General features: G+C 38.1%; 2 protein-coding genes across 2 annotated transcripts; one reads left to right on the top strand and one right to left on the bottom strand.

Annotated features, from left to right (window-relative positions):
- Positions 1–162: 162 nt before the first annotated feature.
- Positions 163–1,360, bottom strand: LOC124840817 (senescence-specific cysteine protease SAG39-like). Its single transcript, XM_047316943.2, has 2 exons — positions 840–1,360; positions 163–755 (listed from the first exon to the last, which is right to left on the bottom strand). The coding sequence occupies exons 1-2, from the start codon at positions 1,276–1,278 to the stop codon at positions 163–165; spliced, it is 1,032 nt and encodes a 343-aa protein (XP_047172899.1). The 5' UTR covers positions 1,279–1,360.
- A 10,438-nt stretch (positions 1,361–11,798) lies between these two features.
- On the top strand, positions 11,799–13,307 carry LOC148197019 (uncharacterized). The gene has a single exon (XM_088093574.1). The coding sequence runs from the start codon at positions 11,850–11,852 to the stop codon at positions 13,305–13,307; it is 1,458 nt and encodes a 485-aa protein (XP_087949700.1). The 5' UTR covers positions 11,799–11,849.
- The last annotated feature ends 1,078 nt before the right edge of the window (positions 13,308–14,385 follow it).

Raw genomic sequence — 14,385 nt, 5'->3', positions numbered from 1 at the left:
AGATAAAGCTGACATGAATTATGAACCATCATAACATGTTTAGTGACAAGACTAATTTTTCATTTCATCATTGGTCATATATCCATATACAATGATTCATAAGAGAATACACTGTTCTACACAAAAGAACATAAGTTTGAAATAAGGTACAAATTTTGATAATTATGCAGTAGGATAAGATGCCATCATAGCTATGCCACACAGTCCTTCTTGAGCAGCCACACCTCTTTGCATCCTAATGTAGCCTTCTTCACCCCACTCTGTTCCCCATGAGTTCTTAACTAACCAATACTTGCTCCCATCATCACTAACACCATATCCCACAGCAGTCACACCGTGATCCAGTTCAGTTCCACAAGAACCAGTGAAGACACCACTCTTGTAAAATTGAAAGTCAGAGCCACTGGCATCAATGGCTACAGAAACTGGTTGATTGGAAACCGCTTTCTGAAGGGCTTTCTCATTGTTAACAGGGACATCTTCGTAGCCAGTAATGGTTGCAGCACCGATGGCTTCTGCCTTTGCATTGCATTTTCCATCAACACCCTTGTAGGGGTAATTGGCTTCGGTGTTTAGTCCATGATTTTTAATGATGAATTTGAAAGCATCATCCATAAAACCACCTTCACAACCCTGGTCCACACCTTTTGTGTCACAATCAACAAGTTCTTGTTCAGATAAAGAGATCAGTTTCCCAGTAGTGAGTGCATGAATTCCTTCAGTTGCTGCAACTGCGGAAAACGCCCAACAGCATCCTACAAGATAAATTAATGGTTAGATAACGATTGAGTTTATAATTTGACTTGGAAATGCGAATGAAGAATGAAGCATTTTCTTACCACATTGACCTTGGTTCTTCACAGGTGTAACTGCACCCTTTTGCCTCCAGTCCACTGTAGAAGGAATTGCAGTCACATTTTCATACTTAAAAGTGGTTGACCTTATGATTGAGGAACACATGTGGGCCTTGAACCTATTTCTGCGTGCTATGAACTCCTCGTTGGTGAGGTCTGCAAATTGGTTAATGCCTAGCAGATAAGGTTTATTGGCAGCATTGTTGGAGGCTTCGATGTAATTCACATTTTCCTTAAATATTCTGAAACGCTTTTCCCTTTCCTCAGGGTCCTTGTACTCTATGCCATAACGATTCATCCATTGTTCATGTCTCTCAGACATCGAGGCATCTTGAAGAGTGCGACATGTGACTTGGAAACTCCAGAATGTCATGCAGAAAAGCAATGTCAGTAAAATATAGTAGAACTGACTTTTTACAACCATGATGGCTTGTTCTTGTATTTTTTGTTGAAGGAAGTGTGCTGTGGAGTGGTATTGAGGATTGTTTGTGGTGTTTATATAGGCATGTTAACGTTGAATTATAAATTAGTTTTCACTTTTCAACTGAAATCTCGAAGCACCTCTTTCTTGTAGGTAATAAGAAATTATAGCTTGGTTGTGCTGTTATGGACAAATTGTTTGTCAAACGTAGATGCTTCATGTACCATAATGCCAAATTACCTCTCAAGAGGATTGTGCGTGTTGGAAAAGCTGACTAATAAAAAATGGAACTTTGAAAGCTTTATCAACTGTGCAGGCAAATTGCTAATTAGCAAACGAAAACACAGAATCTTCCAAAATCAAATTATAATATATATATTTTTGACACATAAATATATAAAGATAATATGTTTATTGAAAATGACCTTTTATTCCATACAGTAATTAATCAAGTCTAATAGTGTACGCCATCGCCAAGCCGAAGAATAACAATACAGAAACCAAGTAGTAGGTTTAATTACTCAAGTTAACTTCTTCTAACTAGTTAATTTACTCGTAAAAAGTGACGCAAGTCCCAACTTATGCCCTTATAAATTGAGTAGAAAGCGTATTATTTGTTTAGACGTTTTAATTTAATTTAGACATGTAAAGTATTAAAGTTTCCTAATAAATAACCTTTCTGCCTGCATCTTTATATGTAAGTTACTTTGATGTCCTCCCTATCCTATTTGGTTTCGTTAATGTGTATGCATTTCTTTTTAAGGGTCTTGATAAAAACTCTAACTCTTAAGTACATGAGCGAAGGGATATGAAAACGAAGACATGACGAGGTAAAAAAAAGAGTTTTTACCCTCGAATATAAATTGAAGTAAAAAGGTCATTTTGTTTGGAATGTCTTCTTTTTTTTTGATTGGTAAAGAAAAAAAGTGGAAGATAAAGATGAACCAGATCACAATATTTACTGACAGAATTTTTTGACAGTTTTTTTTTGGTAATTATTGATAGATGTTTTCTATAGTTAACGACAATTTTTTTTTCTTCAATAATTACTAACTGATGTAAAATATCATCAATAAATTTATCGACTGCACTATTACCGACCAATTTTAGCCCGTCGAAAATCTATAAAAAATTAGTCATTACTGACAGATTTTGCACATATCCGATGGATTTTGACCGTCGTACTAAAGATTTCATACAACCTACTTTGATTAAAGTACTGAAAAAGCATGCGTACTTTGACACCTTGACTTTAACTTATGTCTACTACATACTAAAAGGCTACGAAGATCTGAAGATTGAAGACACATTATCTAACAAATCTTTTCCCATGAAGCCTATAAATAGAAAATCCCTTAAAAGAAAGATCAAGAAGGATAAGCACAGGAATAAAAAAAAGATCATCTAAAAAGAAAAACACACGCTCGTGCAAGAACAAAAACTCTATAAATACAGTCCTAAGCTTTATAGAGTCATAAACTTACATCTGAAGGAAGAAAGAAAATCCTAGAAGATCTATTAGATTGAGTTGTAATGTAAACACATCCTCTCTGTGAGAGTTATCATCTAAGACTTGTAAACAATCTTATTGATTGTACATGTTAGAATTGATGAGCTTTATTTCTCAACACCAAGAGGGGGGGGGGGGTGAATTGGTGTTTTATAAAAATAAACGCTTCTCAAATCTTTTTCGCAAATGGTATGATTCTTTAAATCTTTCTTGGATAGTAAGCAATATGCATGCAATGTAACAGTATGCTTAATCAATTACTAACAGTATGTAATCGATTAATGTAGAGAGATAGGGAGAAGAAAAAATCAAACTCTGATTTTTATACTGGTTCGGTCTCAATGCCTACATCTGATGTCCTTTCAATCAACCTGAGATTGAAAGCCAATTGCACAATAGAGACCTGATTTTTTACAACAAGGCTTTTACAGCGACCAACTTGTCAAGATGTAAACAACCTCTCTAATTCACTAATCTAATATACCCAATACAAAAACCTGCAGCAAGAACAATCCTCTCTTGTAGTCACCCCTTTGAGTCCCCTATGAAAGTACAAAGAACTCCTCGTTCTTCTTCCTGGCCACACGCATAGGGAACCACAAATCAAAGATTGTGAATCTTCTTCTCCTGATCAAACAACAAGCACCTTAGTTGTGCATAACGATCAACCTCTTTAATCCAGTCAAGTTTGCCTCTCAAGAAATCTTCAAGAATAGTAAACCACTTCAAGTTGTTGTTTCTTGGGGCTTTTCATCACCTCTGTAAAACTTCTCAAACGAATATGAATCAGATATGAAAATGTAAATCTCAATTGTCTTACAAAAATTCAATTAATGCGTCAATATATAGTTTAAGTCAATCCTGACACAATTTAATCGATTAACCAACTTATGTAATCGGTTACATTACACAGGTGTAACAGGATTACAAATAACTTGGCTCCTTAATTGAATACATAATTAATACAATTGATTTTCATTAAATGCTTAGTCAAATATATTTAAAAATATGATCGTTGTAGCAGATAGACAAACATAAGTCAGTTTTCAAATCTTAACAAACTTAATTGAATACACAATCCATGTAATCGATTAATCTTTAACACTTAGCATATTTTTGAAAACTTTTCTTTCGCAAAACTCATCACAACACATTTGAAAATGATATGTGCAAACACACGAGCTTTAATCGATTTACCAATTAATGTAATCAATTCAAAACTTATTGTTTTGTCACAGTTTAAAACTCAAGTTGTCTGGTGACCTTAATTGATTATCACAACTCTGTAATTGATTAAGTCAGGCAAATATGCTTTTGTGCATGTTGTTTTTCTATTTAAAACATATATTGTGCATACAAAGATATGATCACTTTATAAACACAGTAGCATGCATCAATCAACACAATATGTCAAATGTGACAATCACATATATGTGCATATTTCATAATAAGCATAAACACATATAATACAATACATACACATGTGTTTTTATTAACAATGTGTTGTCATCAGCAAAAACCAACATCACAGGGATTGGTTTAGCTATCACAATGCTCCCCCTATCAACAATACATTCTTAAGAGAATTCAAACTTGGTCATTAGGTCAATTGAGTTAAATGCCTGCTAGAAACTTGTCCAAGGGAAACCAAGAGTGGGTAAACCCAGACTAGTTAGCGTAAGAGGTGTTACCAAGATTGACTAGGGGAACTAGGAGTGTTTAGAAAACATAAATTATTCAACGTTACCAGGATTGACTAGGGTATACAAGAGTGATGTCTAAGACTCAGTTCTAGTTAGCATAACAGATGTTACCAGGATTAACTTGGATTGCCAAAGTGGTTTCTAATACTCAGTTCTAATCAGCATAACATGTGTTACTAGGAGTGGTGCTAATACTCAATTGTAATCTTGTTGAGATTACAGTGGAAGCCTTTAAGAGGTCTTAAAGGATAACTGGATGTAGCTCAATTAAGTGAACCAATATAAAATAATTGTGTATTTATTGTTGTAGATTTATGAAACATCTTATTTATAAACACTATAGTTGCTTGCGAAGTTAATCATTGATAAACGCTCTTGTCATCAAACGTTATTTTTCTTAAGCGTTGTCTTTCTTAAACGATGTAGTAGTTTTGCTAAATGCTTGAAAAACATTTTATCTCTAAATATTGTGGTTTAAACAATGCCTTATAAATCAAGCCTCTAACAACCTGTGAGATCGTCTAATAGTCACCAAGGATGTTAAATGTCCATCTGCATAAAATTATTTCCATAACACTATTCAATCACCCTTCTAGTAATTTTCTTGTAATTTCACAAACTTGCCTCTAGCATGTCACACATTGTACAGACAAGAGAAGAGAAGTTTTCGTGAGTTTTTACAAGGTCTCAAAGTTCAACTAGGTTACTCTTTTAATTTTAAACGAGTTGTATCCATGAAAGATAAAAGATTACCTGGCTTAAAATCTCATAATTATCATGTATTGATGCAAAACCTTCTACCACTGGCTATTCGGAGCATATTGCCTAAGAATGTTAGATACACATTAATAAGATTTTGCTTCTTTTTTCAAAGGAATATGTAGTAAAGTTATAGACATTGAGGAGTTGGATCAACTAGAAAATAAGGCTATGATGATATTGTGTGAGTAGGAGATTGTCAACACCCAATTTCGTCCGGGTGACTAAATAATATAGTTTTGATGAAATTTATTTTATGTTATCGTATGTTATTCTAATTTTATTTTGTAATTATTTTACTTTGTTATTTTAAGTTATGGTATTTGAGTCTATTTTAATATACTGTATTTTGCTTTACTTATTTTATTTTAATCTTATTTCAATTATTTTTTTTTTATTTTGAAGTTATTTCATTATGTTTTATTTTAGTTTTTTTTACGTCAATTTATTTTGTTTTTGTCCTCTTTTTACTTTGATTTATTTGCCAAAAGACAAAAAGAAAAAATGGCGAAGTTCAACTCTTCTGGTCTGTTTCTTTTTCACGCTACCTCCCATTCTTGTGCAAATTTTCTGCTGCGCCATGCATGCGTCTACAATGTCTTTAGCTGGCTTACCTTAAGAGGAAATACAGCAGAGCAGAGTAGGGGTGGTTGCAGGAAGCAACATTGAACAGGCCACGCTTTTGACTTTGGTTTGATCTGAAACGTGAATATGGCTAAGGGGGAGAGCCATTTTGGGGGGAATCACAATTCGTCTTCTGGCTTCCACCTATCAGGCACCTCATGACCGCAACAAAATGCAAACTCTGAGACTCCCGGGATCTCCAACACCTCCACCTTCAACTATAATCCAGTCTCGACTCCCCTCATCCCCATATACCATTCATCATTCATCAACTAACTGCACCCACAACAACAAAGAAGGAGTACAGCCATGTTCAGAGAGGAGGATAAGTAAGGAGCATTGACCGACAATTACAAGCCATAGCAGTGCGAAATCAGTCCATAGAGGTAAATCTTGCTACTCCAGCTAATAGGTGTTTCAGTTTAAGAGTTAGCATTTATGTGTCTGCTTGCTAGTCCAAATTGGTCTTCATGTGAATCGGTATTTCTTCCATGCTACTGTCATCCTCCCTAGCCATCACTGATCTCAACCTCTCTGCTCTTGAAACCCATTCCATTCATTCACCTCTACTTCACGACCAACATCAATCTTCACTCAATACCCCCCTCACACGCAAAACTTTCAATTCCTTCAGCACACTCAAAGCCAGAGAACCCACCATTTTCCTATCTTCCATTCACTCTCACGCTCTTCTCTGTTCACTCAACAAAATCACACCCTCCAAAACCAACTCCCTCCATCACGCGCATCACAGAAAACCATCCTTCATCTCTGATTCCTTCGAGTCATCAACACCCATCATCATTATCCTCTTCGCCCTCAACATTCACCTCCGACCACCGTGAACCACACCAAACCTGCAAGAAATCTGAGAAACAACCCAACCCATCATAACCACCCCAATCCGGATTCACCCATGACCAAAAAAATCTCCAAAAAAAGACTCACAGCCAGCACCTATCATTTTCATCTTTCTTCTTCATTTTTCATCCTCAACAACCACCTCTGGACCCATCTTTAGATTGTGAATTCTAAACTAAGACAACAATGTGAGGAGAAGAAGATAATCTCTGTGCATCTCGGTTGGGACTGTCGGGAAAGGCGTTGTTCTTTCCGGCGTAAGGTTTGACAGAGCGGCCCGTGACGGTGACAGGCGGCTCGCGACTGCTAGTCGGGTGGAGGTCCGGACGCACGGCACGGAGAGACGAGAGTTTTTCTCCCTCCCGCGTGACCGGCGATGGCCCTGGTTTGGTGGCAACGGCCGCGGCTCGCGACGGTCTCGGTGGCGGCAAATTACGCCTCTGGGGTGGCGGCGACTATGGTAGGGAAAGGGGGAGAACTTCCCGCGCGCGAAGAGGAGAAGGGGAGCTGGAGCGGCGGCCGGCGATGGTCTCGTCTGTGGGTGTTGGAGAGGGCGACGATTCTGGCTGGAGCGCGGTGGCCGTTTCTGTTTGGATCGCCGGCGAACTGCTGGGAGAGGAAAGAGACCCTGGGTCTCATCTTGGTGAAGTGGTGCGGAGAAAATGGGAGAACCCTGAGGTTTTCTTAAACAAGGAAAACGCCTTGGGCCCGTTTTTGTTTTCTGACCCAGCTCCCTCTAAAACAAAAATACATAAGAACCTTTTCCCCTTTCACGCACCCCTCATTTCTCACTCGCTCACCCCTATCCACTCCCTGGGCTCAGACCCATCCAAACCCTAAAAAAAAAAGGAATGGATCTCTGTCTGCACCCCCGGTTTCATGCTTCGTACCCCCTTTTCATTTGGGCTTAAGCCTTTCTGCCAAGAAAATAAAAAAGAGAGAATGGGGCCTGGATACAATATTCAATTGCACCTCCAAATTTCATCCTTACACCCCTGATAGGTACAAAGTTAAAAAGGGGGTTTGGGCCCAAACTAAAGAGACTCAATTTCACTCCACACCTCTGGTTTTTATCTCTGTACCTTTATTCATGTTGGGCTTCTTTTTTTTTTTTTTTCTTTTTTTCTTTTTTTTCTTGCTTTATTTTTTATGCTTTTGTTTTCTTTTTATTAGTTAGTTTTTATTGCATGTAACCCCTTGTATGATAGCCCGCACCCCTTTGTTTTATTTATATCTATTGGACTTGTTTGTTTCGTTCTCCATAAAAATTATAAAAAAATATTAAAATTATAAATATTATAAAAAATACAAAAATATATTTTAAAGGTTAGGCACGTGTGTGATCGCTCGCATCGTCCTCGTGCTAAAAACCTTTTCTCCTTTTTATAAAAAACATAAAATTATAAAAATATGTTTTAAAGGTTAAGCACATGTGTGATCGCTCGCATCGTCCTTGTGCTAAAAACCTTTTCTTCTTTCTCAAATAAAATTACAAAAATATGCTTTTAAGGTTAAGCGCATGTGTGATCGCTCGCATCGTCCTTGTGCTAAAAACCTTTTCACCTTTTTCTCAAAAGATACAAAAAACTGTAAAATCTTCAAAAACTAAAAACATCAACACTTTCAAGCAAATAAACAGTCTTTCAGCCAGAACTACGTGATCCTTGATTCTCCATCAAAAGTGGAGATACGTAGGAGCAAGGCTAGTCTTTGTCAGGTTCACTTTCCCAAAAATTCAAATTTATCCATAATCATTTTCCAAACAAATTTTCTAAACAATTTCTCAAACAAGCTTTCCAATCTCCAAAAGAACTACGTAACCCTGATTTCTCATTCTGAATGAGAATACGTAGGAGCAAGGTCAATCCTTGTCGGGCCCAAAAAACTAAAAAATATATTTTGTTTATTTAGAGTTTTATTTTAGGGGATAGTTAAACATATTGAAAACCACATCATATTCGCGTATTTAGTTAAAGGTACTGCCTTAGGGCAGGCGTTGTAGGGTGCTAATACCTTCCCTACGCGTAACCGACTCCCGAACCAAGAATCTCATTTTCGCAGATCATGCCTTATCATTTTATGGTTTTTCCGTAGTTTTCCAGAATAAACTATGGTGGCGACTCCAAATCCATTTTCGAAACTCGTTTTCTTTTTTGGATCGTCGTCCCGTCGCGATTCCGGTTGCGACAGATGGCGACTCCACTGGGGAGTTTTTTAGAGAGTCAAGCCAGTTAACTATATGCGCGAATTCAATGTGGTTTTTCTTTATGTTTTTCTTCCCTTTTTCTTTATCTGTCTTTGATATTTGAATAATCGCATGTGAATAAATTTGCTTGTTGGATATTGAACCCTAGGGTAGAAAATGTGTTATATCTGCCTGGGAATCTTCTGGTTGTTTTGCAGGTGAGGGTTTGGGGTATGCATTGCATTCTCCCTTCACACACACACACTTTATGCATATCATGAGTGGGACCCTATACCCGGGCCTGAGTGTAACTTAGAAATAGAGGGGTTGTGTAGCGGTGCCATTTGGGACATACTTCCTGTTTGGCTATCGTGAGAACCCCAGCTAGAGTCTGTTTTCTTCATTTGTGTTTTCACATCTAGTTGATTACTCGACTGTTGTGGAGATGCTGTGAAGGGGGCCATAGCTCTAGTGACCATTGATCTTTAGGCTTAGGGAACCATCCTTGTGAGATTGCATGTACCTAACCTTGAATCTTGATCGTTGAACCCTCCTAGGGCACAAAGGGAGATGTGTGTTGTCTTGTAATCGTTATTTTTGCTTAATAAAATTAAACACCTTGTACATATCACCATATCTTTTGATACATTTTTTTTTCTTTCTTTTCTTTCTTTTTCTCATGCACTTTATGGTCTTGTTGTTGGTTCTAGGTAGGAAGTTATAAATTTGTGACTAAGCCCTTGAGGTAAAATGGAAATTAACATGAGATTTGAAGTTGACCGGCCTTCAAGTTCAAACATTTTAAAGGAAAGGATAGCCGTTGAAGCCGAGGAAGGAAATATGGATGGTCTGAGAGAACTAGTAAAAAAAATGACGACATCCCAAAAAGATGCATTCAAGAAGGAGTATGGGAATTTGTTGAGCCTGTTAGAGGTGGAGGTCCAAACATCAGCAATTACTACTTTAGCCCAGTACTATGATCCACCACTGAGATGTTTCACTTTTCGGGATTTCCAATTAGTGCCAACAGTGGAAGAATTCGAGCAAATCTTAAACATACCTCTTGAGGGAAAAGCTCCATACAACTACCTTGGGCAGTATACCCCTGTCTTGCAGCTAGCGAGGATCATAAAAGTACACCCTATGAAGTTGGAGACCAAGTTTACAATCAAGGACAAAGTGAGGGTCCTTTCTCAAGCATACTTAAAGGGATACTTGCATCGTTTGGCTGAAGAGGAAAACTGGGAAACATTTATGGACGTATTGGCTCTTCTCCTCTATGGTGTCATGCTTTTTCCTAATGTCAAGAATTTCGTCGACTATGCCGCCATGAATGCATTTGTGGGATACAAAGAGCGCTGTGAGAATCCGGTCACTACTATCCTGGCTGAAGTTTATGGGACCCTTAATCGTTGTTATGAGCTAAAGGGAGGAAAAATGTTATGCTGTCTACCAGTGTTGTATACATGGTTCATCTCTCGTGTGAGTGAGGACGCCTTGAATGCCACGTGTCCCATGGATGAGCTACTGCAGTGTAGACCAAATGTGAAAGGGGCAAATGAATGGGCGCAACTTTGTGCAAGTTTAAATGAGGAGCAGATTAAATGGTGTGTCCCTTGGCAGCGTAGATCACAAATCATATATCATTGCGGGAGGTACCCTAATGTACCCCTCATGGGTATCAGGTGTTGTATTAATTACAATCCTGTGTTAGCACAAAGGCAATTTGGGCGTCCTATGAGAGGATCACCTACACCTGCATCTCTTACCATATTGCAAATCTATTATGAGGAAGGAACCTTTGTTGAAGTACTTCATCAAGTTAGGAACGCTTGGGGCAACATTGTTCGTGCAGAAAGGGACCCCAGACCATGGACTATCGATGAAGGAATTCCTTACAGCCATTGGATTGCAGAGAGGGTTAGGACAGTGAAGTTGCCTTTCAAGTTAATTTCTCCCAACCTAGATTATGGAAAACAGTTTCATGAGGCTGAAAATGAGGAAGTAAAACTGTTGAAGGCAGAACTCGAGCAAATGAAACTAGAAAATATCAAGTTGACCAGTAATCTTCAGCATCTACAACATGATTACGTGAATCTTGAGCAAGATAGTGTGGAAACCAGCAAAGCATACGAGGAGTTGTTAAGAAGACAAAAGCAAGAGCTGGTAGCGGCCAACATTGAGCTGACCTTGAAAGACCGGGAATATGGTATAATTGAGATATCAGAGCGTGTTACGAAGCAATTGTGTGACCAATTCCAGAGGGACAAGCAAAAAGCACTAGAGGAGTTGCACAAAATGCATATTAGAATGGACGACGCCGAACAACAGGCGAAAGCAGCGGTGACAAAACTGAAGAAGGAACATTGGCATCGGGCTGAATCAGAGAAGAAACATCAAGAGTTGATGAATCAGATGAAGGAATATACCGTTGAACAAGGGCGAGTTATAGAAAATTGGAAGAGAGAAGTTTCTCACAACTAGCTTCCCTTGCTAATGAAGCCATTAAGGATGTCCCTAAGTTATTAGCTGATGCTGAATCTGTAATACCGATCTTTAATCCGCCTAAGAAGGTCGAAACTTTCCTCAATTACTACAAGAAACTGATGAGAGAAATGAAGAATGTGATGGCTAAGGCTCGTGATAATTGATCGTGATTTTGCGTAACTCACATGTGGTGAACTTAAATGTTGTGGATGAACTGTCCTATTGACTTTGTTTCATGTTAATTTCCAGATTATACATTTGGCAATGTTTTCACATCTTTATAATTTCTTACTATAGTAATTGCGTCACTTTGTCTTTACTCTTTTTCTTTTCGTTTTTATTTTCTTTTTCTTAATTTATTTCATCTAATGAAATTTAGATTTAAAAATAATAATACGGCTAAGTCTCCAAAACACCCTAAGGGACACGAACCAGTGGAAAAATCATGGAGAACCAAGGAGAAGTTCAAGAGGGGATGAAAGCCGATATCCAACAGCTGAAGGGACAAATGAGTCAAATCTTAGAGGCTTTGAATGCCTTACAAAGCCCTGGAGATTCGTGCGCACAACAACCACAACAAACAGTTCCAGAGGCACAAACTTTCCCTTCCTATGGTCTTCCCCCGAATTACACTCCACCCTCAGGAGTGGAATTGGAACACCTTGACGCTCAAAAGGCTGAAGATAATGCAGTTGAAGTAGAAGACGAGCTTGGGGCAACCACTTCCACAATTCCTGGGAAAACGATCCAACCAGGTATTGAGAGCATGATAATGGAAAAACAACCCGAGACGAAGTCTTCATCTTATGTCGTTACACCAGCAGATTTTAAGGACGACAAGAGTAAATTAGAAGTCTTTGAGAAGAGGTTGAGAGCCATAGAGGGCGAAGGAAGTTTTGAATTTGGAGATGCTAGAAAACTATGTTTAGTGCCTGATGTGGTGATACCTCCAAAGTTCAAGTTGCCAGAGTTTGAGAAATATCGGGGAAATACTTGCCCAAGGAGCCATATAACCATGTACTGCAGAAAAATGGCAGCTTATGCCCATGATGAAAAACTTTTGATTCACTGCTTCCAAGAAAGTTTAACTGGTGTGGCTCTAACTTGGTACATGCGCTTAGAAACAACCCACATCTACTCATGGAAAGATCTGGTTGATGCATTCCTAAGGCAGTATGAATATAATAAAGATCTAACACCTGATAGAGTACAATTGCAGAACATGTTGAAGAAAGAGTCTGAATCATTCAGAGAATATGCCCAAAGGTGGAGAGAAATTGCTGCTCAAGTAGAACCGCCTCTGAGCGACAAGGAGATGACTACCATACTATTGAATACTCTACAACCACCATTTTATGAACACATGATAAGCAGTGTCTCCTCAAGTTTTGCTGATATAGTAGTAATTGGAGAGAGGGTTGAGGGTGGTATAAGAAATGGAAAAATTGCACTAGGCCCAGAGCTAGTAGCAAGTTTAAATGAGTATGGTCCTAGACATGAAGAACGAAGAGCTAATTCACATTTTACTGCCTATCCTCAAGTGTCACATTCCTATGGGTCCAATCGATCCATTCAGCGAAGAAATTACAATCGTGATGAAAAGGTCGCCAACTTTACTCCAATCCCCATGACCTATACAGAGCTACTGCCAGATCTTCTCCGCAACAACCTCATAGAGGTTTGTCCCACCAGGCCTGTACGACCTCCTTACCCAAAGAACTATGACATAAATGCCAGGTGTGATTATCATGAAGGAGCGCGTGGACATTCAACAGAGGCATGCAAGGCTCTAAAACATAAAGTGCAATCTTTGATCGATTCAGGATGTTTAAAGTTTGAAGAAAGTCAATCCAGCGCTCTGACAAGGCGTGAGTTCGCCTCTACAAATGCCATGAACAAATGAAGAGGACTCTAGGACTATGTGGGAAAGCATAGGTTATTGTAAAAGGCGAAATTGATGTTGTTTGGCTCGTGTTTTGAATTGTCTTGCTATGAGGGCAATGCTCATTGATATCATGTTTCCATCCATGACTTTTAATGTGAACTTTCATTACGAGGTATCTCCAAGGTTTACTGGAAATCATGTCCTAATAGGGTGTCGTGAAGAAACGAAAGCCGCAAAGAACAAAATGAAAAAAACAAAAAAAATGAAGGCCATCTTGAATCACTTGTCTTTCTTGCAAATTGTCAAACTCTTGTTTTTTTTTTTTTAGCAAAAAATGAATAAAAAAAATGATAATAAAAAAACAAGAGTTGCAGTGTCAGACTTTTCCGAGGTCAAATGTCTAATCAAAAATAATAATTTGACGTTTTCTCTCGAGACGTTTGTGCGCATGTCGCTTGAAAACTCACCATTTACCTTTTCCTAAATAAAGGATTTTCCCCAACAAACACTATCACTGCCCTCACTAACAAAGTGAACCTTTACACTGGGGCAGATTGGTCTGACCAAAATTACTCTCGCTTGTGCTAGTTGGGTGATCCCTGAATCCATTGAGACAAACAAAAGAACTTCCAAAAAGAAAATAAGCCCACTAGATTGAAAACCTGAAAGGGCAGTCTAGAAAGAAAAAAACTCATGTTGAGGTCATCTAGTTGTAGAATTAATCTTTTGAAAATAAAGCAATCAGAATTTGAAATGATGTGTGGCCATTTTTCTTTATCCAAAAAGCAAAAACTATAACCATTGTTACCCCGTTTGAGCCAAAAATAAACTCTTTTTCAAAATTATCCCCAAGCAAGGGTTGTCATCAGGTAGGAGTCAACTCATGATGCAAATGAAGAACACTCAATGATCAAACGAAGAAATTTCATCAAGAAGAGTGAACAAAGAAAAAACAAAAAGAACAAAAAATCACAAAGTGATGAAAAAATGAAAAAATGAGGTTCAAGAAAAAGCAAAGTGCTCAAAAAGCCAATGGCTTATGCAATGTTTAGATGATAACCCTTGTTTCAAAAATAATAACCAACAAACATTCATT

Source organism: Vigna umbellata, chromosome 6, assembly GCF_029865625.1.
Source record: "Vigna umbellata cultivar VRB3 chromosome 6, Vumbellata_1.0, whole genome shotgun sequence".
Taxonomy (NCBI): domain Eukaryota; kingdom Viridiplantae; phylum Streptophyta; class Magnoliopsida; order Fabales; family Fabaceae; genus Vigna; species Vigna umbellata.
The sequence above is the reverse complement of the archived record's forward strand: the minus strand, read 5'-3'. Positions and strand labels throughout refer to the sequence as shown.

Excerpts from the sequence above, each read along its gene's own strand:
- LOC124840817 (XM_047316943.2), bottom strand. The coding sequence starts at position 1,278 with ATGGTTGTAAAAAGTCAGTTCTACTATATTTTACTGACATTGCTTTTC. Across the intron at positions 756-839 it reads GAAGAACCAAGGTCAATGTG|GATGCTGTTGGGCGTTTTCC; the intron begins GTAAGAAAATGC and ends TTTATCTTGTAG.
- LOC148197019 (XM_088093574.1), top strand. The coding sequence starts at position 11,850 with ATGGAGAACCAAGGAGAAGTTCAAGAGGGGATGAAAGCCGATATCCAA.